We start from the raw sequence: 24,538 nt of genomic DNA on the forward strand, positions 1-24,538 counted from the left end.
GCCACCTTCGTCCGGGTCCCTATGGTCTTTTCACCTCCCGCGCGGTGCTCCTGTTCCGCTCTGCCCCGCCCCTCTGCTATCCTTCCATGCTCCGCCCACGTTCTTCCCCCTTCCCTCGCCCCCTCTTTCTCTCCCCGCCTTCCATCGCTTTGTCTCGCCGCCCCCACCGGGCCTCCTTTCCTCCGCTTTTGGCCTCGTCTTCCCCCCCGCTCCCCCTTTCTCCCCCCCCCCGGCTCGGCCTCGGTCCGCTCCTCCTTCCCTCCCTTTCTTTCCCCTCCCCTCTTTTCTCCGCCTCTTTCCCCCCCCCCCCTTATCCCCGTTGTTGGGTTTTGGGGTTGGTGTGCCGCTCTCGGGTGGTGAACGTGATTCGGTTCTCTCGCAGACGCTTTTGTCTTTGCCCTTTGCGGTTGCCGCCGGTGTCTTGTCTCCCACGCGGTCCCACCTGCTCCCCCACCCGGCTCTTATTCACCTTGCTCCCTCATCGCTTCTTGGCTTTCTCCATTGCCCTTCTTCCTGTGTTGCCGTGCTTGCTGCCTGCATCTTGTGCTGCTGCCTTTTTTAGCGCTTGCTCTTTCGGTTCCTTGCCCGCCTTTTCTGCGTCTCTTCCTCGGTCCCGCGTCATTCTCTTTGTTTGTGGCAGCTTTGAGGGTCCTTTGCCTTGCCCTTCTGGCCTCGCACACGCTTTTTACGCTCACCTGCTGCCCTTTTGGCGGTGTACGTGTCGCCTCGCGGTGCCGCCCCCCCGTGGTTCCGCCGGCGGAGGCCGCTGTTTGGCTTTGCCGGGCTTTGTCCCCCCGTGCTCGCCCTTCTTCTTGGTATGTTCTTATTGCCCTCACCGTTGTTGCACTCTTGGCGCTTTTGTGCATCTTTCTGCTGTATTCGTCTGTCTCCCCGCTGCTTCGGCCTCCCCGTCAGCCTTGGTGTCTTGACTCGTGCTTCTGCTCCCCCCTTGTGCTTCGTTGGATGCTGTTCACTCCTTGTGGTTCTTGGCCCTCTTTTGTACCCGTTTGCTCCTGCGTGCTAGTTTTGCATGTTGAATGCTCGTGTGTGGTGTCTCCTCCGTCGAGGGCTTGCCCGCCTTGTGTTGCCGTCCCCCTCCGTGTCCGCCCCGTCCGCTCCCTTCCCTCTTTACCTCCCTTCCCCCCCACCCGCATTCCTCTCCCCCTCCTTCATCTCGGCCGGCCCATCCCTCTGTCCCCCGTGGGCCCATTCTCCCTACCCCCCCTCCTTCTCGTCCCCCCGCCAATCGTCCCTCGTCCCCCCCTCCTCTTCGTCTCCTCCCTCCCGCCTCCTCCTGCTCTACCCGCCTCTCTCCCTCGGGGCCTTCCGCGCCCCTCGCCCCCCCCCCCCTCCCTCCCCCCCCCCCCCGCGCTCCCCGCCTCCTTCGCCGCCCTCCCGCCGCCCGCCCGCTTCCCGCCCGCCCCTTCCTCGCCCCGGCCTTCCTTCCGGCTCCGCGGTCCCCCCTGTCTCCCCCCCCCTCTTTTCCTCGCTCTGCTTCCCCCTCTTCGGCTTTCCCCCCTCTTCTTGTGTCTTGCTGCTTGTGCTCTTCTTCTTGCTGCTTGGGGCTGCTTCCCTGGGTGCTCTTGCTGCTGCGGTTCTTGCTCCTTCTGGTGTTCTTGCTGCTTCTCTGCCGTTCTTGCTGCTTCTCTGGTGTTCTTGCTGTTCTTCCTGTTCTCTGCTGTTCTGCTGTTCTCTGCTCTCCTCCCGCCTCTTGCTTTTGCCGCTGCCTTGTGTTCTTGTTGCTTTCCCCTCTTCGCCCCCTCGGTTCTCTCGTGGCCTTCGTCTGGTCTTCTTCTTGGTCTCTTGGGTGGGCTTTCGCCTGCTTGGGTGTTTCTTCTGTTTCGCCCCGCCTGCTCGGTTCTGTGCCGTTGTTTCTTGCTTTTGCTCCGTTCCTTGTCTCCGTGTGTTCTCCCTTGCGTTTGCCCGTGTCTCCGCCTGGTTTCGGGTTCCCCCCCGGTTCCCGGGGCGTTTTTGGTGCCCCGCGTCCGTGGGGGTCGGGGCCCCGCCCCCTCCCCGCGGCCCCCGGGCGCTCCGGCCCCGCGGGCCGCTGCCCGCCGGGCCCCCCGCTGCCGGCCCGTCCCGCCGGCGGTGGCCCCCCCCCCCGGCTCCCCGCTGGTTCCCCCCCTTGGGCCCGGCTTCCCCGTTTGCTGTTCCCCGCCCCCCGTGGTGTCCCCCCGGCCTCCGTCTCTCGTGCCTCTGTCTCGTTTGCTTTTCGGGTCCGTTCGTCGGTCGTCTGCGTCTTCTCTCTTGCCTGCTCGTTGCCTTGGTCTCCCGTTGCCCTCGTGCCCGCCGTCTGCCCCTTCGGCCTCTTCTTCGTCTGTGCCGGCTCCCGCCTCGGTTTTGTTCTCCGTTTTCTCCCCCTTCCCCTGTGTTCCTGTGGGTTGCCTGTGCTTGCTCTGTGTTCTGTGTGCCTGTTCCCCCGCTTTGGTTGCGCTCCCGGGCTCTCCGGGCCGTCGGGTGGGCTGCGCCCCCTCCGGCTGTTCCCCGGCTGGTCGCGCCCGGTCCGGTCTCTCCCTCTTCTCTCGGCCTCCGCTCCTCTCTCCGGGCCGTTGCCTGGGTTGCGCCCCCTCCCCTGTTCCCCCGGGCTGGTCGCGCCCGGTCCGGTCTCTCCTCTTCTCTCGGCCCCCGTTTGGTCGCCCCCTTCGCCCTCTCCCCCCGCCGCTCCCCGCGGCCCTGCCCGCTTGCGGCCTCCTGGCGGGCCCTGCGGCCCCGGCGGCGGCTGCCGCCCCCCCCCGTCGTGCCCCCCGCTCCGGCGGGCCCCCCGGGCGCCCCCGCGGGCTCCCTCCCTGCCCGCCTCCTCGCCCCGCTCCCCGGCCCCCCCCCTCCTGGCGGCCGGGTTCTCCTCCCTTGCTCCGTCCGCCCCGCGCCCTCGCTCCGCGGGTGGCCGCCCTCGCGGCCCCCTTGGGCCCTCGCGGGGCCTCCCGCTCCGGCGCCGGCGCCCGCGGTCGCCCCCCCCCTTCTCTCCCCCCCCCCCCGCCTCCCGTCTCCCCCCGCTCCGGCCCCCCGTGGGGCCCCCTTCCTCCCCCGGCGGCCCCGCTGCGGGCTGCCTCGGGGTGCCCGCCTGGCTTCCCCCCCGGGCTTCGGGGCCGCCGCCCCTCGTCCGGGGGGGCGCGTGTCCCCCCCCGTGTTCCGCTCCCTCCCCCCCTTCCTCCTTTCCCCCTTCCCCCCCGCCCGCCTTCCCTCCCCTCCTTCCTTCGGCCCGGCCCCCCCTCGTCCCTGGGCCCTTCTCCCTCCCCCCCTCCTTCGTCCCCCCGGCCTCGCCTTCGCCCGCCTCTCCTCTTCGTTCCTCCTCGGCCTCCTCCCTCTCTCCCTCGGGGCCTTCCGCGGCCCCTCGCCCCCCCCCCCCCCCTCCCTCCCCCCCCCCCCGCGCTCCCCGCCTTCCCCTTCGCGCCCTCCCGCCCGCCGCCCGCTTCCCGCCCGCCCCTTCCTCGCCCCGGCCTTCCTTCCGGCTCCGCGGTCCCCCTGTCTCCCCCCCCTCTTTTCCTCGCTCTGCTTCCCCCTTCGGCTTTCCCCCTCTTCTTGTGTCTTGCTGCTTTGTGCTCTTCTTCTTGCTGCTTGCTGGCTGCTTCCCTGGGTGCTCTTGCTGCTGGCGCGTTCTTGCTCCTTCTGGTGTTCTTGCTGCTTCTCTGGCGTTCTTGCTGCTTCTCTGTGTTCTTGCTCTTGTCTGGCTGTTCTTGCTGTTCTGTGCTTCTTCTTCCCGCCTCTTGCTCTTCGCCGCTGCCTTGTGTTCTTGTTGCTTTCCCCGTGCTTCGCCCCCTCGGTTGTCTCGTGCCTCGTCTGGTCTTCTTCTTGGTCTCTTGGGTGGGCCTTCGCCTGTTTGGGTGTTGCTTCTGTTTCGCCCCGCCTGCTCGGTTCTGTGCCGTCTGTTTCTCTGCTTTTGCTCCGTTCCTTGTCTCCGTGTTGTTCGTCCTTGCGTTGTCCCGTGTCTCCGCCTGGTTTCGGGTTCCCCCCGGTTCCCGGGGCGTTTTTGGTGCTCCCGCGTCCGTGGGGGTCGGTGGGGGTCGGGGCCCCGCCCCCTCCCCGCGGCCCCTGGCCGTCCGGCCGCGGGCCGCCGGCGGGCGGGCCGCTGCCCGCCGGCCCCGCTGCCCGGCCCGTGCCCGCGGGCCGCCGGCGGGTGCCCCCCCCCCCCCGGCTCCCCGCTGGCCCTCCCCCCCTTCGGGCTTCGGCTTCCCCGTTTGCTGTTTCCCCGCTCCCCCGTGGTGTCCCCCCGGCCTCCGTCTCTCGTGCCTCTGTCTCGTTTGCTCTTTCGGGTCCCGTTCGTCGGTTGTCTGCGTCTTCTCTCTTGCCTGCTCGTTGCCTTGGTCTCCCGTTGCCCTCGGTGCCGCCGTCTGCCCCCTTCGGCTCTTCTTCGTCTGTGCCGGCTCCCGCCTCGGTTTTGTTCTCCGTTTTCTCCCCCTTCCCCCTGTGTTCCTGTGGGTTGCCTGTGCTTGCTCTGTGTTCTGTGTGCCTGCTCCCCCCCTTCGGTTGCGCTCCGGCTTGGTTCTTCCTGCGCCTGGCTGGTTCCGCCGCTGGCTGCGGTCCGCTTTCCCTCTCTCTGGGCTGCGGTCCCCCCGTTTGGTTGCGCTCCCCCGTTTCTCCCTGCGCTGGCGGTTCCTCTTTCCTGGCTGCGGTCCGCTGCCCTCCTCTTGGGCTGCGGTCCCCTGTTTGGTTGCGCTCCCCCTTCTGCTGCGCTGCGGTTCCTCGGTCGGTTGCGCTCGCCCCCTCCGTGTTGCGCTCCGGGGCCGGGTGCTGCGGGGCCGTGTCCGCGCTCTCTGCGCTGCCCCTCCTGTCTGGGCCTGCGCTTGGTCCTGTGGCGCCCCCCCGTGTGCTCTGTGCTGCGCTCTGGCTGCGTTGTGCTTCTGCGTCTCTTGGGGCTGTGCCTCTGGGCTTTCTGCTGGGGCTTGTTTCTGTTGGGTTCTGCTTCTTCCTTGTGCTCCGCTTTCTCTGTCTTGCCTGTTGTGCCTGTCTCTGCTTGGTCTCCCTGTTGCTTGTGTCTCGCCTCTCTCTGTCGCGTCCTTCCCTGTTTTCCCCGCTCGCGTCTCGTCGGCTCTCTCTTCCTGCTTCCCCCTGGTTTTCGTCTCTCTCTCTCTCTCTCTCTCTGTCTTGTCTTTCCCCGCGTTGGCGTGGGTTCCCCGCCTCTCTCGCTGCCCCGCTCTCTTTGGCTTTCCGGCCCCGCCGCGTCGTCCCTGGCGCGCGCTCGCGCTTGGCGCGTCGCCGTCGCTCGTTTCCCTTTCGGCCTGCGTGCCCTGCTTCTGCCTTTCCTCTTTTGCGGCTCTTCGTTCGTTCGCCTGTGCCCCTGCGTTCTCTCGCTCCGGTGTGGCCTCGCCCCCCTACCTCTTGTCTTCTTTTTGGGCTTGTCCCCGCGCTTTCCCTTTCTTTTCTCCGTTTTCCCACTCTCGTGACCCCTCTGGGTGTTCCCCGCGCCCTTGTCCCTTTTCCCCACTTCCCGTCCCCGGGCCCCCCCGTCCTTTCTCTCGCCAACACCGGCACTCCCCCGGCGCGCTGGTGATCCTCGCCGTGCCGTCCCCGCTGGCCCCCGGTTCCTCCGGTCCATCTTGGATTTCCCGCGGCGCTCCCGGCTCCTCCCCCGCCACTCCCCCCGCGCTCGGCCCGCGCTCGCCGCAGGTGCCCCCCGCATCTACCGCTTCCTTGCCCCCTTCTCCCCTTTCTGGTTGCTTCAGCCCGCCGGCTGGCCCCTATGGCACGTCCCCCGCCCCCCCCCCCCGCTGCCTGTCAGTGCCAGTTGTGCCGGCCCTGCCCGGCCCCGCCCGCTGCCCTGGCCCATCCCCCCGTCCGTCCCCCCCCCCGCTTCCCTACTTGTCCCCTCTTGCGCCGACCGCCCGCCCGCCCCCTCTTGTGCCCTCGGCCAGGCCCTCGGCCGGCCCCCGCCCTTGCCCGTTCCCCGCTCCCCCCCCGGCCGCTCCGGTTTGCTCTCCTATGCCCGTGCCTCTCCCTGGCCCCTCTTCTGCTGCCCCCCTCTCCTCCCCCCCGCGCCTGGCAGGTTCCTGCGGCTTTGACTCTGCTCGCGCCTCTGCTCCCCTCAGCACTTGGCTTCCCCGGCCCACGGCTCTCCACCCACAGGGCTCCCCGCCAGCCGCTGCTTAGGTGGTTTTCAGTGCCATGTCGTGTCTGCGCTTGCGTTTATTCCGGCTGCCTTCGCCGCTTTAGGGCGGCCTCCGTCCCCCTCCTGTCCAGTCCCTCTATCTGCGCCGATTGCCTTTCCTTGTCTCGTCCTCCACCGCCCCTTATTGTGCGCATTCGCCGCGGCCCCCCGTTCTCCGGCGTGTGTTGCCACCGTGCTTGTCCCGGTCGCCCCCTCATTGTCCCGGTTGCATTTCTGTCTTGCTGTGGCACCCGCTTGACGCCGGATGTCGTTGCTCTCCGCATCCCCTTTTTCGCTCCTTGGTTGTGCCTCTTTGCCGTGGGGCCGGGCCCCGCTCCTCTTTCAGGCTCCTGGCGAGCCCTGTTGCTGCACCCTTCCCCCTTGCCCCCCGCCCCTGCTTGCTTACGGATGGTTCTCCACGCGCCCTCGCCACCGCATTACCCCCTGGTGGGACCTCCGGCCCGTGTCCTTGGGTCAGCCTCCGGCCATCCCGCCCCCCCTTTCGCCGCAGGCTGCCTAGCCCGTCCCCCTCTCGCCCCTGCACTTCCCGGTGGCGCTCTTGGCGCCAAACCCCGGTATTCCCATTTCGTTTTGTATGTTATCTTTTGCTTCTCGTTGTTTGCCTCCCGGGTCCCCCTGCTGCATTGTGCCCATTCCTTTCTGTTGTCTTTATGGCGCTCGCACGCTGTCCCCCCCCCCCTCCCCTCTATTTCCGCCTTACCTGCCGCTCATCTCCCCCCCCCCCTCCCCCCCGGCCGCTGCCCGCGGCCCTCTACTCCCCTCCCTCTCGGTGCTCTGCACGGCTCCCCGCCCCGGGTGCCCAGCCTCGGCCCCTCTGGCCTTTCCCCTCTCCCCCCCCCTCCCCGCGTCCACGTCCTCCCTTGGCTCCCACGGCCCACCCTCTCCGGCGGCCATCCCAACTCCCGCCCTCCCACCGCGCCCCCCTCGCTCCAGCTCCCCTGCCGCCCTCTCCCTGGGCCGCCAGCCGCCCGGTCGCGCCTACTGCCAGGTCCTCCCCCTCCACGTGCCCCATCCTCCCTCGCCCGCTCTCCGTTTTGTACCCGCCTTTCGCCCCGGCCTCCATCTCCTCCGTCCCCACCGCGTCCATCGTCCCCCCCTCCCCCCTCCCGGCCCCCCCGGCCCCCCCCCGCCTCCCACGCCCCCCTCCGACTCTCCATGCCTCTCACCTGGATCTCCTTGCCCTCTCCTCCCCCGTTCCTACGCCCGTCCCCCCTCACCTACCGGTCCTTGCCCCCCTCCGCCCCGCCCCGCCCCTTGATTGTGCCCCCCCTCCCCCCCCCTCCCCCCCCCGGCATCCCCCCCCCTAATGCCTCCCCCCTCCCCGCGTATCCTCTCCTTGCCTTCTGCCGCCGATCCCGCTTCTGAGCTCCCCCCCCTTCCTCTCGTTACACCCCCCTTTCCCTCAGCCGCCCACCTGTCCTTGACTTCGCCCCCCTGTTTCCCTCCTGGGCCGCGTTGTTCCCCCCCCCCCGCCCCCCCCCCCCGCCCCCCCCTTTCTCGTCCCCCGCGAGGTACTCGTTCCCCCCCCCCTGCTAGCGCTCGCCCGCCCCCACGTCATCTCCCCCCCTCCGTAGCCCACTAGCCCCCACCGGTCCCCCCCTCATCCGTCCTGGCCCCCCCAGAGCCCACCTGCCCTCCCTTGGTGCCTCGGTGTTCGCCTCCCCCTCCTCGTGACAATCCCGTCCGCCCCCCCCCGCCCTCCCCACCCCCACCCGGCATCACTCCAACGGCTCCACGCACCCGCCGCTCTGCACCCTCCTCCTCCCGGCCTGGCTCCGGCAGTCGCCCCCCCCCCCGCTGCCTCCCCCAGTTTCTCCTCCCCGATTCCGCCGTCCCCCCCCCCCCCGGCTCAGCATTTGCCCTACCCCAACTCGGCCTGCTTCTCCCCCGGGTCCCCCCCACGTCGTTCCGCCGCACCACCCTGATTGTCCCCCCCGCGGTCCGGTGCCCGTCTCGCGGGGGGGGGGGGGGGTGCCTCGCCTTTCCCCCTTTTTCGCCCCGCCCCCCCTTGCTCCGCCCGCGCTCCCCCCCCCTCTTCCCTCGCTTGTTCGCGTCTGGTGCCCCGCGGCCCTCCCTCCCCCTCCCGTGTGTGTGCGCTTGTGTGCGCCGTCTCTCTCGTGTCGCGCGCCTCTGTCCCGCGCGGTCCGTCCCGCCCGCCGTCCCGCCCCCCGCCCCTTCTCGTGGTTCGCGCGGTGGTGTCCTCCTCCTCCTCCCCTTGCTCTTTCTCCCCGCGCCCTTCCCTCTCTCTCCCCCTCCTTGGTTCCCCGCTCCCCTGCCTTTCCGTGCTCTCGTGCTTTGCTCCCCCCGCCCGCCCTCCTCCCGCCCCGTGCCCCCCCCTGCTGCTTCGGGTTTCCCGTCGCCGCGCTCCTCTCCCCGGCTTTCCCGCCTCCGCGTTCCTTTCCCCCCGTCTTCCCCCCTCCGGTCGCCCCGTCTCCCGTGCTCTGGTGCTTTGCTCCCCCCGCCCCCCCCCTCCCGCCCCGTGCCTCCGCCCCTGCTGCTTCGGCTCTCCCCGCTCCGTGTGCCCCTCCCGGCTTTCCCCGCTCCGTGCTCCTTTCCTCCCTTCTCTTGTTTTGCTCCCCCCCCGTGTTGTCTTGCTTCCCCCTTCTGCGCCTCTGTCGCTGCTCTTCCCTGCTGCGCCGGTCTCTTTGCTGCCGCTCCCCCTCTGGCCTGCTTTCTCTTGCTCGCTCTGCGTGTTTTCTCTCTTTGCCTCTCTCCCGTCCCGCCCTTGCTCTTTTGCTCTGCTTTTGCTCTGTTTCCGCCCTCTCCGCCTCTTTTCTCTTTGCCGCTCTCTGCGTTCTTTTTCTTTCTCCCTCCCTTGCCGCTTTTGGTCTGCTCTGTCTGCCTTTTGCTCTCTGCTCTTTCCGCTTCTTGCTCTCTTCGCTCCTTGCTGCTTCGCCTTTTCTGCTCTCTTGTTCGTCGTTCTTCCTGCTCTTCCCGTCTTCCTCTCTTCCTCCTTTTCTCGCTGGTCCTGCGCCTCTGTCCGTTGGCCCGCGCCGCTCTCCTTTTTGCCCTCTTGTCTCTTTTGTCCGCGCTCTTCTCTTCTCTTCTGGCCCCCTGTCCGCCCGCGCTCCGCTCGCCGTTGCTGGCGTCTTCCTCTCCCTGTCCCTGCGCTCCCCCCCTTCCTCTGCTCTTCCTCTGGTTTTCCCGTTGCGTGGCCCTCTCTGGGTCTCCGTTTTGGTGTCGCCTGGCTTCTCTGCTTCGCTCTGCCGTGGTCCTTGTCTCTTTGGGCTTTCCCCCTCTCTTTCTTTCCTCCCCTCCTCGTTCGCCTCGTCTTTTTCCTTGTGCGCCTCTTTTCCCTGTCCGTTCTGCTTCCTCTTCTTCCTTCTCCCGTCTGGGTGTTCTCCGCCTTCCCCCTGGCTTTGCCCTTCCCCCCCCTTTGCCTTTCTCCTTTGTCCTTGCCCCCCCCTTTCCCTTGGCTTGTCCTTGGCCCCCCCTTTGCCTTTCTCCCTTGTCCTTGGCTCCCCCTTGCCTTTGCCTTGCCCTTGGCTCCCCCCTCTCCTGGTGCTTTCCCTTGCTTCCCCTTTGCCTTGTTGCCTTTGCCTTCGCCCTTGGCTCCCCGCCTTCTCCTGTCTTGCCTTTCCTCTCCCTTCCCTTTGCTCTCCCTGTCTTCTTTGCCTCGGTCCCCCCTTTGCCTTGCCTCCCCTCCTCCCCCTCCCTTGCCTTGCTCCCCTTCCCTTCTCCCTTGCTCCCTTGGCTCCCCCTTTGCCTTGCCTCTCCCCTCCCTTGCTCCCCTTTCCCTTCTCCCTTGGCTCCCCTCTTCTGCCTTGCCCTTCCCTTCCTCCCTTGCTCCCCTTCCCTTGCTTCTGCCCTCGCTCCCCCTTTCCCTTGCTTCCTTGCCCTTGCTCCCCCTTTCCTTTCTCTGCCCTCGGCTCCCCCTTTCCCTTCTTGCCTTCGGCTCCCCCGTGCCCTTGCCTCTCCCTTGCCCCCCCGTGCCCTTGCTTCCCCTTCCCCTTGTCCTGCGCCCCGCTCCCCTCGCGCCCCCTCCCTCCGCTTCCTTTCCTTTGCCTTCTCCCTTTTCCCTTGTCCCCTTGTTGCTGGTGCGTTTTCGCCCTTGCGCCCTTTCGCCTCCTCTCTCCCGCCTCCTCCCCTTCGTCCGTCCCCTTTTGCTTCCCTCTCCCCTCCTCTTTGCTGTCCTTCTTTCTTTCCCTCGCTGCTTGCTCTCCCCGTCCCTTTCCTGCCTTCTTCCCCTCTTCCTTTTCTTCCCGCCCCTTCTTCTGGCTCTCTTCTTTGCGTCGCCTTGCCGTGCCTCTTCTCTCCTTCCTCTTCTTCTTCCCTTTGTCCTTTTCTCCCGCCCCCTTCTTGCTTTTCGGCTTTCTCTCTTCTTCTTCTCTTTTCCTCCCTCTTCCTCTGTTTTTCTCTTTTCCTCCTTCCCTCCTTTCCCGCTCCTGGTCTCCGCCTCTCCTCGCCCTCTGCCCTCCCCTTGGGGGCTCTCCCCCTCCCCTTTGGCCTCTCCCCCCCTTCCCCTTTCTTCCTCCCCCTTTCCCCCCTTTTGCTCCTGCCCCCCCTCTCCTCCGTCCTTGGCTTTCCGTCTTTGCCCCCTCCTCTTTTTGCTCCCTTTTCTTTGCCCCCGCCCCGCTGCGTTTCCCCCTGGTTTTCTCGCCCCCCTCCCCGCCCCTTGTGCCTTCCCTTTTTCGCCCCGCTCCTCCCCGCCTCTTGCCTTCTTTTTCTTTTGCTCCTCCTCCCTTTTTCCTTTTGTCGTGCGTTTGCCCTCTTTCTTGTCTTTTCCTTCCCGCCCGTCTCCTTCCCTTCCCCCCTCCCTTCCCGCCTCCCCCTCGCCCCTGGGCCCTTCTTCTTGCTCTCTTTCGCCTTTCTCGCGCCCCCCGCCCCCGCGGTTCGCCCCTCGCGCCTCTCCGCTTCCGCGCCTTTTCCGCTTCCCTTCTGGGTTTCTTCCCCCCCCGTCTTTCTTCCCCCTTTCCTTGCCCTGTTCTCTGCGCTTGCCGCCCTCCTCTTTGCCCTTTGCCTTCTGCCCTTTCTTTGTCCGCTGTCCGGCCCTGTCCTGTCCCCCGCTTCTTTGCTCTTGTTGCCCGGCCGCCCTCCGTTTTCCCCCCCTCCGCCCCCTTCTTCGCCGCTTCTTTCTTCTCCCCGCTTCCTGCCCCTCTTTCCGGTGCCCTCTCTTCGTTCCTCCCCCCTCTCGGTTCTTTTCCTTTTGCCTTCTTCTTCTTTCTTCTTCTCCGCGCTCCCTTGGGCTTGCTCGGCTGCCGGCCCTTTCTTGCTCCTGCTTGGTCGCTTTTCCTTCGTCCCTCTTGTTGTCTGCGTGGCGGTCCCCTTCGCGCCTTCCCCCCGCCCCGCTGTTCCGCCCCCTTTCGCTGTCCTCGTCCCCCGCCTCGGCTTCGCGCCCTGCGCCCCCCCCTCTGCGCTGGTCCTTGTGCGGCTTGTCCGCGGCTTCGGCCTCTCCCTTGCGTCGCCCTTCCTGGCTGTTGTTGGCTTCCCCGCCTCCCTTCTTGTTGTTGCCCCGCCCCGTGCCTGCGCCTTTCTTCCCCCCTTTTGGCGTTCTCCCCCCCCCTGCCCGGGTCTTCCCCTCTCGGTCTTGGTTTGCCTTCCCCGTTTCCCCCCTGTTGTGTGTTTCCCTGGCCCCGGTTTGCCCGTTGTCCCGCTTGTTTGTTGTCCCTGCGCGTTCCGCTTCCCGTTTGTTGCTTCGGCTTTCTTGGTCTTGCCTTGCTTTGCTCTTGTCTCCCGTGCCGTTCGTTGTGTCCTCTTTTCCGCTGCTTCCCGTTCCTTCTTCCTGCGCTGCCTCCCTTCCCGTCCGCCTTTTGTCCCTTCTCCTTTCCCCTTCTTTCTGCTTTGTCCCTCTGGCGTCTTCCCCCTCTTTTGCTGCTCCCTTCCTTCCTTCCGCTTGCCTCGTGTCTCCGTGTGTTGTTGTTCTCGCTTTTGGTTTTGTTCCCCCCCTTTTTCTCCCCTTGTTTGCCCCCCCCCTCCCTGGCTTCGGCCCCTTTGGCCCCTCCGGCTGCCCCTCTGCCCTCCTTCTTGCTCCTTCCTCTGCCCCCCGTTTTGCGGGGCTCCGCCTGGCCTTCTCTTCGGCTCTGTGCGCCCCCTGTCTCCCTCCGTTGCCTCCCTTCTTCTTCCGGTGCTTCGGCTTCTTGCTTGCGCTCCCCCCTTTCTTCTTCTCCGCCTTCTGTTCTCGTGTCGTTGTCTGCCCCTCCTCTTCCTTTTCTCGCCCCGGGTCCCTGGTCGGCCTGGTCGCCTCGGTCTGGTGTCCCGGCCCTCCCCTGGCTCCCTCCTCTGTGCTTTGCCGTCTCCTCTCCGTCGCCCCTTCTCCTGCCCCTTCCCCTGGTCTCTCTCTTCTTCTTTCTTCTGCCCCTTGTTCTTCCTTGGCTCCCCCCCGTTGTTCCTTGCCCTCCCGCTTCCCCTTCCTTGGTGTGGGGGTCCCTCCGCTCTCCCTCCCGCCGCCTCCTGGCCTTTCCCCGGTCTGTCCCTCTGCTTTTCCGTGCTTCTGCTTGGTCCCTCCCTGCGTGCCGTCCCTTCCGTTCTTTCCTCCCCCCTTCCTTCTCCCCCCGCGCTGTGTTCCCTGGCTCCTGCTGTGTGTCCTCCCCTGCCCTTTGTCGCGCTCCCTGCCGTGCCCTTTCCTTCTGTCTCTCTTGTTCGGCTCCCCGGTCTTGCGCCGTCCTGCCTCCTTTTCTTGGTGCTTTTCCTTTTTGTCTGGCTGCCTTCTCGTGTCGCTTCCTGTGCTCCCCTTGCTTTCCCTCCCTGTTGCGTGCCTCTCGCCTCCCGTTCGTTCCGCCCCCTTCCCCGGCCCCCTCTTCCCTCCGTCTCCCCTCTGGGGTGCTTTTTGCCCTGCCCGCCTGCTCTCTTTCCCGTTTCCCTTCTCTCCCCGTTTGCCCCCTTCTCCCTTCTTTCCCCGCTCCGGCTCCTCTTGCCTGCGCGCTGCGTCCCCCCTCTCGGTCCTGCCCTTCCTTCGGCTGCCGCTTGCCTCGCGCGTCTTCTTTGTCGCTCCTTCGCCCTTTGCCCCTCCCCTCCTGCCCCTTCCCTTCTTGTCGTCTCCTCCCCTCCTTCGGCCCCCCGTTTGGTTCGGCCTCTTTGCTCGGCCCCCCTGCCCTCGCCGTCCTGCTGGCTTCTTGCTCTCTTCCTGCTCGCTTGCTTGCTCCCCTTTGCTTCCTTGCGGTTGCGCTTGCTTTGCTGTTTCTCGGTCTGGCCCTCTGCGGTGTTTTTGCCCTTGTCGCCCTCCCCCCTTCTTGTCCTCTTCTCTGGCTTGCCCTTTTTCCCCCCTTCGGCCTGCCTTTTCTGCCGCGCGCTCTGTCCCTTCCCCTCTTTTTGTGTTTTCTCCTTGGCCTTGTCTTCTTCCTTCGCCGTTCTCCCCTGCTGCGCCCCTCTCCCCCTTTTGCTCGCCTCGGTCCCCTCCCGCCGGTTTCTTCCTTGGTTTGGCCGCCTGCCCCCCCTCCCCCTCTTCCTGTCGCTCCCTTTTGCCCCTTTGCCTTTTCTTCCTTTCCTGCTTCCGTCCCTCCGGCCCCCTGTTGCCGCGGTCCCCTCTTCCGTCCTTCCCCGTTTGTGTTCCCGCCTCTTGTCCCTCCTGTCCCCCCCCTCTCCTCTTCCCCTTCCCTCCCTTCTTCTGCGCGGCTCCCTCCGCGCCCCTTGGCGCCGTCGGCCCCCGCCTCTCCGTTCCCCCCTTTTGCCCCCCCTCGCTGTGCGCTTCTGGCCTTCTCTGCGCTTCCGGCCCGTTGCCGCCCTTGTGTCTGTCCTCTTCCGTGCTCGCCCCTTCTGCTCCTCCCCCTCTCGCTTTTCTCGCGTCCTTTTCCCCGCCTGCCTGTCGCTCCCCTTCGGCTCCCTCTTCTTCCCCGGTTCCCCCGTCGTTGTCGGTGCCGCCCTCCCCCGTCCCCCGTCTTTTCCCGCTTGCCGCCTTTTCTCGGCCGTGTCCTTGTTGGTCGCCCCTCGTCTGCCCCCCTCCGGCTTGCGCCCCCTCCCCTTCGTCCCTTGTTGCGCGCGGGCCGCCCTCGGCTCCCTTTGCTTTCTTCCCGCTTGGGCCCTGCTGCTCCGCTCGCTTGCTCGCGGCGCGCTCCTTTGCGCGCGCGTTTTCTGCTCTTCTGCCGGTCTTGCCCGCGTTTTTGCGCTCTCCGTGCGGGGTTTCTCTGCGGCGGCTGCCTCGCCGGGGTTTTTCGCCTTTCCGCGCGCGCGCTGCGCCTTCTCCCTTGTCCCCTTTGGTTGCGGTGTGTCGCTTGGGTGCGTTTCGGGTCGCTGCGTCCTCTGCTCGCGCGTGTTCCGCGGCCCGCGCCCCTGTCCTCCTGCGCCGCCCCGCGCCTTTCCTGCTCCCCCCTCTTTCGCCCTCCCCCCTGCCCGTCCGGTGTCGCGGGTGGCGCTTTGCCGCGCCCCTTCGGCCGGCTTTGGGTTCTGCTCTCCTTGCGCTTTGTTTGTGGGGCTCGCTTCGCGCGTCGCTTTTCTGCCCGGCGCGCTGGGGGTGTCGCTTTGCGCGCGCGCGGGTCCTCTGTTTGGCCCGCTTTGCTTCGGCGCGGCTTCTGGGGGGCGGTTTCGGTTGGGTGGCGGTTTCGCCCGGGTCGGCGTTTCTGGGTGGCGGTTTGCTGCCCCCTTCCCCTCTCCTTTTCCTCCTTTCTCTCCTGCTTTCCTTCTCCCCTCGTGTCCCCCCCTCTCCTCCCCTCCCCCTCTCGTTCGTCGCCCCCTTCCTCCCCCCCTCCTTCCTCCCCCCTCCCCCTCTTCCCCCCTCTCCCGGCCTTCCTCCTTCCCCTCCCTCTCCTTTGGCCCTTCCCCCCTTCCCCCCTCTTCCTCCTTTCTCCTTCGCCCCCCTTTCTCTCCCCCTCTTCCTCCGCTTCCCCCTCTTTTCGCCCCTCCCCCCCTCCTTTCTCGCTTTCTCCCCCTTTTCTCGCCCTTCTCTCCCTCTCCTGCCTCTCTCCGCCCCCCCTCCCCTCCCCTTCCCTCCCTTTGCCCCTCGCCCCTCTCTCTTCCCCTCCCCCTGGTCCCTCCTTTTTCGCGCCCCTTGTTCCTGCCCCCCGTTCGTTCCTTTCCCGCCCCCTGCCCCCCTCCTCCCCCCTGCTTCCCCCTTCCCCCTGCCCTTTTCCCCCCTTCTCCCCTCCCTCCCGCCTTGCCCCTTTTCTCCCCTTCCTTTGCCTGGCCTCTGCTCTCCCGTTCCCTCCCCCTGCCCCTCCCCCCTCCCTTCCTCCCCCTCTTGCCCTTTTCTCCCCTCCCTCTTTCGCCTCCCCCCTGCCTCCCCCCTCCCCCCTTTCTCCCCGTCCCCCCTTCTTTTGCGCCCCCGTCTCCCTTTCCCTCGCGCGCTTCCGTTCCGTGCTCCTTCGCTCCTTTCGCTCCTTCCCCCTCGTGCCTTCCGGTCGCCCTCTCGTTTCGCCTCCCGGCTTCGTGCGCCTCTCCGCCCCTTGGTTTTCCGTCGGGCTCTCTTCGCTCTTCCGCTTTTTCTTTTCCCCGTGCTCCCTTCTCCCTGCTGTCGCCTGTCGCTCTGTTTGGTTCTTGCGTGCCGCCCCGGCTTGTGCGTGCTCGCGCTTGCCCTCGTCTTCTCCCCTCCCTCCTCCCGTCCTCCCCCTTCCCTCCGTCCTCCTTCCCTTGTTGCTTCCTCCCCCCCTTTGCGCCCCCCCCTTCCTGCCGCCCTCTCTTCGGCCTCGGCGGTCCTCGTTGCGCTGGCCTTTTGCTTTTTGCTGCCCCCCGCCCCCGCCTTCCCCCCCCGCCCTGGCCTGTCCCGGCCGTGCTTTTTCTGTCTCTTTTGCCCCCTGCCCCTCCGCCTCTGCCCCCCCGTTCGCGTCCCCTCTGTCCCTTTTGGCTCCCCCCTCCCCCCTTGCTTGTGCCTTTCCGCTCTCGTCTGCTCTTCTTTGTTGCGGTGCGGTGGCTTTCTTTTGGCTTTGCTTGGCCTCTTGCCCCCCCTCCCCCCGCCTCCGCCCTGTCCGGCCTGCTTGCCGTCCGCTCTCGCCGTGCCCCCCTCCTTCCTCTCTCTTTTGTTTGCTCGCCCTCCTTTCCCTCTTCCTCTTTGTCTCGCCTTCTTGCTGTGCTCCTTGGCCTTTTGCTCGCTGCTTTTCCCTCCCGGCCCCCCTTCTTTCTCCCGTCGCGGGTGTCCTTTGCTTGCTTGCTGCCTCCTCCTTCTTTCCGTTGTTTGCCTTGTCCGCCCCCGCCGTCCTTCCCTTCCCCCCTCCTGCTCCTTTCGCCTTTCTTCTGCCTCCGCTTCGCCCCTTTCTCCCCCCCGCCTTGTTCGTGCTTCCCCCCTCCTCTCCTCCCCCTCTCTTTGCCCTCCTCCCTCTGCTCCCCCTCTTGCCTTCTCCCTCGCGTTTTGTCCCCCCGGCCTTTGGTGCCTCCCCCGCTTCTCCCGCCCCTTGCCCCCGTCTCCTCCCCCGCTCTCGGTGCTTGTTTCCCCCCCTCCCCTGCCTTTTTCCGTTTGTCGCCTTTCTCCCCTTCGCCTTTTCCCTCCCCCCCTGGGGGTTGTTCGCCCTCCCCTTCTTCTTCGCGTCGCCCCTTCCCGCCTGCGCTTTTCCCGTCCCTTTGCTCCCCGGTGCCCTCTTTGTGTGCGGCGTCGGCTCGGCCCTTCTGCTTGCTTCCCGTCGGCCCCCGGTGCCCCGGTTTCCTCCCCCTCTCTTCCTTCTTCTTGCGCGTCTCCTTTTGCCCCGCGCCTTGCTTTCTTCCTCCCCTCCCGCCTTCTTCGTTTGCTTTGTTCCGGCCGCCCCCTTTGGTTCCTCCCCCTTGTGGTTCGGCCGGTCTTGGCCCCGTTCCCCCCCTCCTTTCTTTTGCCTTGCTCGCGCTCCTCTTGCCTCGCCTTTCTCCCCTCCGGCTCCTTGCGCGCTTCGTCCCTTTCTTTTGGTTCCCTCTGCGCTCGCTCCCCCGTGCCCCCTGCTTCCCTGGTCGCTGCTCTTGTTTTCCCGCCTTCCTGGCTCTTCCCCTCCTTCCTTCTGGCGGGTGCTTTTTGCGCCCTCTTCCCTCTGGTTGCCCTGGGTGCCTGGTCCTGGGTGGCTCCCTTTGTTGTGCCTTGGCCGTGTTGGTTCGCCTTTCCTCCCTTTCCTTGTCTTGCCCTTGCTTCCCCCCTCCCCTGCCCTTTGCTCCTTCCTTGGCTCCCCCCCTTGTCCTGCCTCTCCCTTCCCCCGTGCGGCCTCCCTCCCCCCTTCTTCTTTCCCGCCTTTCCCCCTTCTTCTGGCTGCGGGCTGGGCTTTTCTCGCGCCTTCCTTTCCCCCTCCTCCCTTCCCTGCCCCCCCTCCTCTTCCCCCGTCTCCTTCGTCTCCCCCCCTCCCTCTGCCCCTTGTTCCCCTTTTGTGCCCTTTCTTCGTCCCGCGCGCTCCTTTTTGCTCTGTGCTTTTTCCTCCCCTCCCCCGTGTCTGGCTTCTTCCCCCCCCCTTGCTCTTTTCTTCCGCCCTCTGCCCGCCTTGCTGGTCGCTGCCTCTCCTCGCCCCCTTCCTTCCTCTGCCCGCTCCTCCCCCGCTTTTCGCTGCCCTTTCTCCTTCCTCTGCCTCCCCCTTTGCCTCCCCCCTCTGCCCTCCCCCTCTTTGGTTTTCTCCCTTTCTCTCGCTCCTCTGGCGTCTTCTTGTCCTGCTTCTGGCTCCTGCTTCGCTTTTGCGTGTCCCCGCCGTGTTGCTCGCTTCCGCCCCCTCTCGTTTCGGGCGCCCGGCCGCCCTCCTCCTCCCTCGTGCGGCTTCTTTGCGCGTCCGGTTTCTTCTTTCGGCCCCCCCGTTTTGTTGCGGTGTTCTTGCGGCCGCTCCTTGCTGCGCCCTTCCCTGTGCCTTGCCCCCGCTTGTCTCCCTCCCTTCCCGCCCTCGGTTCCGCGCTCCGTTCGTCTTTTTGCTCTTTGCCCTTCTTTCTCCTTTTGTCGTTGCTTCCCCCGCTTCGGTCGCCCTTGCTCCCCTTCCTTTTTCTTCTTGCGCCCCCGGTCCCCGTGTCCCTGGCCCCCTCCTCCCCCCCCCGCGCGTCTCTTTCTTCCCCCTTCCCCTTCTTGGCTCCCCCGGTCCCCCTCCGTCCCTCTGTCGTCCGCTTCGCGGTCTTGCCGTTGCCTCGTGTGTCTTTGCTTTGCCTGCTGCTTTGCTTTGCTTTCCGCGTTGGCCTGCCTCCCCCCCTTGGTCCTTCTTGCCGCTCCTCTCTGGCCCGCCTTCTCCTCGCTTCTTCTTTGCCCGCTGCTTGCTGGTCTTGCCGTTTCCGTGGTTGCGCTTTCTGTGCCCTTCCCCCTTCGCTTCCTTCGCCTTTCTGGCCCTTCCGCCCCCTGCCTCTTTGCTTGTGCTCCCCTCCCCCCTCTCCCTGTTCTTTCGCCGTTTTCCCGCTCCCCCTCTCCTTTGTGCGCTCCTTTTTGCTTCGGCCCTTCTCTTTCGCCCCTTCTCCCCGCTCGCCTTTCTCCCCCCTTGCCTCGTGCTCCCCCCTTCCCTTTTCCTCCTTCCCCGCCCGCCCCTCTTCCCTCTTCCCCCCCTTTTTCTTGCTCGTGCCCCTCCTTTTGTCCTTCCCTCCTTTTGCTTTCCTCCGCCTCTCCCTTTTGGTCCCTCGCTTTCTTTGCCCTTCCCTCGCTCTGCTTTCTTTCTCGTCCTGTGGCGTGCGCCCCCCCTCTCGCTGTCCCCCCCTCCTGCCCCCCGCTTCCTTCCTTTCGGTCCCCCTCCTTGCTTGGGTCCTTTCCTGTTCGTGCTTTTTGGTCCCCCCCCCCCCTTGCTCTTCTTGCCTTCCGCTGCGGCGCTTTGTCCCCCTTTCGCGCCCCGCTCCTCCTCCCTCCCTTCGCCCCTCTTTTTGGCGCCGGGTTTTGCCCCTTCTTTTTCTCTTTTGGCCCCTGGGCCGCGCCTGGTTGCTTTGGTCTCTCCCCGCTTCCCTCTCTTGCCCCCCCCTCTTTTTGCGTGGGCTCCCTCTCCCCCCTTTCTTTCTCGCCCCGCTTCCCTCTTTTCTCTGCCCTCTTTTTGCCCTTGCCTCTTTGGCCTCTCTTTGCTTGTCGCCTTTTTGTTGCTTTGCCGTCGTCTCCCTTGTTTCGGCCTTTCCCCCTTCCCCTTTGCGTTTGCTTGCTCGCCCCGTCCTTGTCTCCTCGTGCTCTTCTGCCTTTTCCCCCTTTTCCCCCTTGCCCTTTCTTCTTTCCCGTCGTCGTCGCCTTCGTCCGCTTTTGCGGGGTTTGCGCCCCTGTGGCGTCCTCCCCCTTCCGGTTCTCTCTCCTGCTGGCTTTTGCCTGCTCCCCCTTTTCTCTCTCCTTTTCGCCGCCTTCGTGCCCGTCGCCCTCGTCGCTCTCCGCTTCTGTTCTCTCCCCTCTCTTGCTTTCCCCTCTTCTTGCCGCTGCCTCTTTTCCTTCTTCCCTTTCCTCCCTTCCCGTCCCGCCTCTTGCCCTTTTTTCTTCCTTTCTTCTTTTTCCCGCCTTCGCCTCTTCTTGCGCTCCTTGCGTTGCGGCTGCGTGCGCCTCCTCTCTTGCCCTTCTCGCCTTCGCTTGTCCCTCGCTTCCCGCGCCCCCGCGCCTTCCCCGCCTTGCCCGCCTTCGCCTTCCCTCTTCTTCCTCTGCTTCCCGCGCCCTCCGCCCCTCTTCCCTTGTCCTCCCCTCCCTTGCCTTGCCTCTTCGCGCCGTCTCCTCCTCCGCCTCTGCCCTTTCCTCGCTTGCTGCTGCCTCCTCCGCCTCCTCCTTTTCGTTTGGTTCGTTGCCCCGCGCGCTTTTCTTTTGTCGCGCTTGCCCCTTTTGCTTTCGGCTTTGTTCGGCGTCGCTTCCCCCTTTTTGCCTTGCTCCTTGCTCCCGCTCGGCTCCGGCCCTTTCTTTTCCCCTGTCCGGGTTTGCGGCCCTTGTCGCCCCCTCCTTCTTTTCTTCGCCTTTTTCTTCTTGTGTTCTGCGCGCGCTGCCTTTTCCCCGCGCCGCCTTTTTGTTGTCTCCTTTTCGCCTCCCCTTCTCCCTTTTTGCCCCCCGCGCCCCTTGTTCGTCCGTCCTCCCTCCCCCTTCTTTTCTCCTGCCCTGGCGGTTGCCGGTTGTTCGGCCCTTCGCGCCGCCTTTCGCGCTTCCTGCCCCTCCTCCTCTTTGGCCTTCCTTTCGCCCTCCTCTGCTTTTCGCTCCCTCCCTCCTTTGTCTGTTGCCCCCCTTCTTCGCTCTCGGTGCTCGCGCCTCGCCGTCCCCTTCCTCTCCCCTGCCGCTGGTCCGCCTCGTCGGCTTTTGCGCTTCCTTTCTTTTTGGCTCCTCTTTTTGCCCCGCTCCCTCCTCTCTCCCCGCCCTTTGCTCCTTCGCGCTTCCCTGTCTGCCCCCCTTTCCTTTGCGCGCCTTTTGCCCTCTTCGCCCTTCTTCCTGGCGCTTGTGCGCTTCTTGTCTTTTTCTTGTTCCTCTCCTTCGCCCCTCTTGCTGCGCGTTTCCCCTCTTTCTTTGGCCGTGGCCCCCTTTCGGCTCTTCGGCCCTCTTGTCTCCTCCCCGGCTTTGCCTCGCCTCTCCTTGGCCCTCTTGTCCCGCTTCTTCCGCGTTCTCTCGTCCGCTGTCCCTTCCGGTTTTGGCTTTTGTCCGTCCTGTGGCGCCTCCGGGGCTCTCCCCCGCCGTCTTGCTTTTCCTCTTTCTCTCGGGCCCGTGGCCCTCCCTTCCCCCCTTTCCTCGTGTCCGCCGCTCCGTGTCCCTGCCTCCGCCCTTTCCCCTCCTCCCTTTCTCCCGCGCGCCTCCTCGCTTTTGCGCTCCCTCTTTCTTCCTCCTCCTCCCGCGCGCTCTGCCCGCTTCCTCCCCTTCCCCCCCTTTGTCGCCTGGCTCCGCCTCGCCGTCCCCCCGTTCCCCCGTTGGGCCCCGTGTTTCCTCCCCCGGTTGGTCCCCCTGCCTCCCTCGGCTCCCGGCTCTGCTCCCCCTTGTTGGTCCCCCCCGCGGTCGGTGCCCGTCTCGCGGGGGGGGGGGGGGGGTGCCTCGCCTTTCCCCCTTTTTCGCCCCGCCCCCCCTTGCTCCGCCCGCGCTCCCCCCCCTCTTCCCTCGCTTGTTCGCGTCTGGTGCCCCGCGGCCCTCCCTCCCCTCCCGTGTGTGTGCGCTTGTGTGCGCCGTCTCTCTTCGTGCGCGCGCCTCTGTCCCGCGCGTCTGTCCCGCCCGCCGTCCCGCCCCCCGCCCTTCTCGTGGTTCGCGCGGTGGTGTCCTCCTCCTCCTCCCCTTGCTCTTTTCTCCCCGCGCCCCTTCCCTCTCTCTCCCCCTCCTTGGTTCCCCGCTCCCCTGCCTTTCCGTGCTCTCGTGCTTTGCTCCCCCGCCCGCCCTCCTCCCGCCCCGTGCCCCCCCCTGCTGCTTCGGGTTTCCCGTCGCCGCGCTCCTCTCCCCGGCTTTCCCGCCTCCGCGTTCCTTTCCCCCCGTCTTCCCCCCTCCGGTCGCCCCGTCTCCCGTGCTCTGGTGCTTTGCTCCCCCCGCCCCCCCCCTCCCGCCCCGTGCCTCCGCCCCTGCTGCTTCGGCTCTCCCCGCTCCGTGTGCCCCTCCCGGCTTTCCCCGCTCCGTGCTCCTTTCCTCCCTTCTCTTGTTTTGCTCCCCCCCCGTGTTGTCTTGCTTCCCCCTTCTGCGCCTCTGTCGCTGCTCTTCCCTGCTGCGCCGGTCTCTTTGCTGCCGCTCCCCCTCTGGCCTGCTTTCTCTTGCTCGCTCTGCGTGTTTTCTCTCTTTGCCTCTCTCCCGTCCCGCCCTTGCTCTTTTTGCTCTGCTTTGCTCTGTTTCCGCCCTCTCCGCCTCTTTTTCTCTTGCCGCTCTCTGCGTTCTTTTTCTCCCCCTTGCCGCTTTTCGCTCTTTCGCTTCTTGCTCTCTTCGCTCCTTGCTGCTTCGCTCTTTCTGCTCCTCTTTGCTCTCGTTTCTTCCTCTTCTTCCCGTCTTCCTCTCTTCCTCCTTTTCTCGCTGGTCTGCGCCTCTGTCCGTTGGCCCGCGCCGCTCTCCTTTTTGCCCTCTTGTCTCTTTTGTCCGCGCTCTTCTCTTCTCTTCTGCCCCCTGTCCGCCCGCGCTCCGCTCGCCGTTTGCTGGCGTTTCCTCTCCCTGTCCCTGCGCTCCCCCCCTTCCTCTGCTCTTCCTCTGGTTTTCCCGTTGCGTGGCCCTCTCTGGGTCTCCGTTTTGGTGTCGCCTGGCTTCTCTGCTTCGCTCTGCCGTGGTCCTTGTCTCTTTGGGCTTCCCCCTCCTCTTTCTTTTCCTCCCTCCTCGTTCGCCTCGTCTTTTCCTTGTGCGCCTCTTTTCCCTGTCCGTTCTGCTTCCTCTTCTTCCTTCTCCCGTCTGGGTGTTCTCCGCCTTCCCCCTGGCTTTGCCCTTCCCCCCCCTTTGCCTTTCTCCTTTGTCCTTGCCCCCCCCTTTCCCTTGGCTTGTCCTTGGCCCCCCTTTGCCTTTCTCCCTTGTCCTTGCCCTCCGCCCTTGCCTTTTGACCTTGCCCTGGGCTCCCCCCTCCTCACTGGTGCTCCCCTTCCTTCTCCCTGTGCCTTTCGCCCTTAGCCCGTTCTCTTTGCCTTTCCTCTCCCTTTCCCTTGGCTCCCCCTGTCTTCTTTTCCTTGTCGCCCCCTCTGCCTTGGCCTCCGCCTCCTCCCCTTGCCTTGGCTCCCCCTTTCCCTTCCCCTCTGCTCCCCTTGCCTCCCCTCCTCCCTTGCCCTTGGTCCCTTTCCCTTCCCCTTGGCTCCCCCCTTGCTTGCTTCGCCTTTGCCCGCTTCTCCCCCTCTTTCCCTTCTCTGCCCTCGGCTCCCGCTTTCCCATTCTCTCCCATTTCTCTGCCCCTAGGTCTCACCCCTTTCCACTTGGATTCGCCCCTCGCTCCCCCTTCCCTTTCTCTGCCCTCGGCTCCCCTTCCTTGCCTTGGCTCGCCCGTGGCCCGCTTGCCGGCATCCCCCTTCCTTTGGCCTTGCTTCCCCCGTGCCCTTCCCTCTCCCTGCCCCCCCGTGCCCTTGCTTCCCTGCCCCCTTTCCCCTTCTTGTCTCCTGCTCCCCCTTTCACATTTGCCTTGCTCGCCCGCTCCTTGTGCTACCCCTTGCACCATCCCTGATCTCCTCTGCTTCCCCCCTCCTGCCTGCCTCCCCCCCCCTTGTTCATCGCCGCCCTCTGCCTTCCTCCCCTCCTCCGGCTCCCCCTTTCCCTGCCTTTCCCCCTCCTCTCCCCTCTTTCCTTCACATCGTCCTCGCCCCATTCCCTTGCCTGCATCTCCCTCTGCTTCACCTTGGCCCTCCTGCCCCCCTTCCTCCCTTCCGCCTCTCACCCCTTCCCCTTGTTCACTTGCTGCTTGACCTCCGCTCCCCTCCGTGCTGCCCTCCCTTGCCGCTTCCTTTCCTTGCCTTCTCCCTTTTCACCGCCTAGTACCCCTTGTATTGCTGGTGCGTTTTCACCCTTGCGCTCTTTCCCTCCTCTCTCCCGATCTCTCCCTTACGTCACGTCCCCTTTGCTTCCCTTTCCCTCTCTTTGCTGTTCCTTTCTTTCTTCCTCCCTCGCTTGCATCTCGCCCGTCCCCTTCTGGCCTTCTTCCCCTCTTCCTTTTCTTCCCGCCCTTCTTCTGGGCTCTCTTCTTTGCGTCTCGCGCCGTCCCTGTCCTCGTCTTCCCTTCTTCTTCCCATTTGTACCTTTTCGTCCCGCCCCCTTTGCTTTTCAGGCTTCTATCTCTTTCTTCTCTTTCCTCCCCTGTTCCTCTGTTTTTCTCTTTTCTCCTTCCCTACCTTTCGCCGGCTCTGGGCTCCGCTCTCCTCGCCCTCTGCCCTCCCCTGGGGCTCTCCCCTCCCCCTTTGGCCTCTCCCCCCCCTTCCCCTTCTTCCTACCCCGCCGGCCCGAGCTTGCAGTCGCAGGCCCCTGCTCCTCCGTTGGCGCGTGGGCCTGCCCTCCCGTCTGTTCCCCGCCTCCGCGCGCTCCGCCCGGGTGCTGGTTCGGTCCTGGCGTCACGCCACCCTCCGCATCCGGCCCTCCTGTTGTCGGGTTTCTCTGCCCGGCGTTCCGGCGGGTGTCGGCCGGCTGGGTGCCTGCCGCCGGCGTGGCTCCGGCCCTTCCCGTCTTGTCCTACCGGCCCTCGTGCGGCTGTCTTTCCTGTCCTCGTCGCTTGCGCCCCGCCCTGCGGCCCTCCGCCGCCCCCGTTCTCTCCTCGCCCGCTTTCTCGTGTCCCCCGCTCCCTCCTCTTGCCCGCTTCCGCCCCTGCCGCCGGCGGCTCGCTCCCGCCGCGCTCGTTCCCCTCCTTCCTCCTCCCCCTCGCCTCCTCCGTCTCCTCGTCGTCCCCTGCTGTCTCCTCCCCGCGTGCGCCCTCGGTTTTGGCGCCCCCCCTTGTTGCGTCCCGCCCTCCTTCCCGGTTGCCCCCGGCTTTGGGGCCTCCTTGCGCCCTCGCGCGCCCCTGCGCCCGTGCCCGCCCTTGTCCTGGTGGGCTGCTCCCTCCTCGCCGGAGCGTTGTTTTTCCTGTCGCCCGTTTCCGCTCGCCGCCCCTTCCGCCCGCGTTGTGTCTCTGCTCGATGCCGTCACCCCCCCTTTGTGCCCCCCTGACCGCCGACCCCCCTGCGGTCCGTCGTCGGTTTGCCTCTCGGCCTCCCGTGGCCGCCCCTCTCTCAGCCGCTCCTGCTTGCCCCCTTTCGCCCCCATCCCCGGGTCTTCTCAGTGTTCCTGGTGACCCTCGGCTTTGGCGCTTGTTCCGGCCCGCTCCTTTTGGCCCC

The 24,538-nt window shown here is 66.5% G+C and overlaps 1 protein-coding gene across 1 annotated transcript; it reads right to left on the reverse strand.

Annotated features, from left to right (window-relative positions):
* Positions 1-8,698: 8,698 nt before the first annotated feature.
* On the reverse strand, positions 8,699-23,046 carry LOC109169105 (hornerin-like; the record flags this gene model as incomplete). Its single annotated transcript, XM_019317979.1, has 6 exons — positions 22,325-23,046; positions 21,451-22,214; positions 19,693-20,243; positions 18,669-19,598; positions 10,811-17,573; positions 8,699-10,383 (listed from the first exon to the last, which is right to left on the reverse strand). Coding segments are annotated over exons 1-6 (11,415 nt in total), but the record flags the coding sequence as incomplete, so codon positions are not given.
* Positions 23,047-24,538: the final 1,492 nt, after the last annotated feature.

This window comes from Ipomoea nil, unplaced genomic scaffold, assembly GCF_001879475.1.
Source record: "Ipomoea nil cultivar Tokyo-kokei standard unplaced genomic scaffold, Asagao_1.1 scaffold3247, whole genome shotgun sequence".
NCBI lineage: Eukaryota > Viridiplantae > Streptophyta > Magnoliopsida > Solanales > Convolvulaceae > Ipomoea > Ipomoea nil.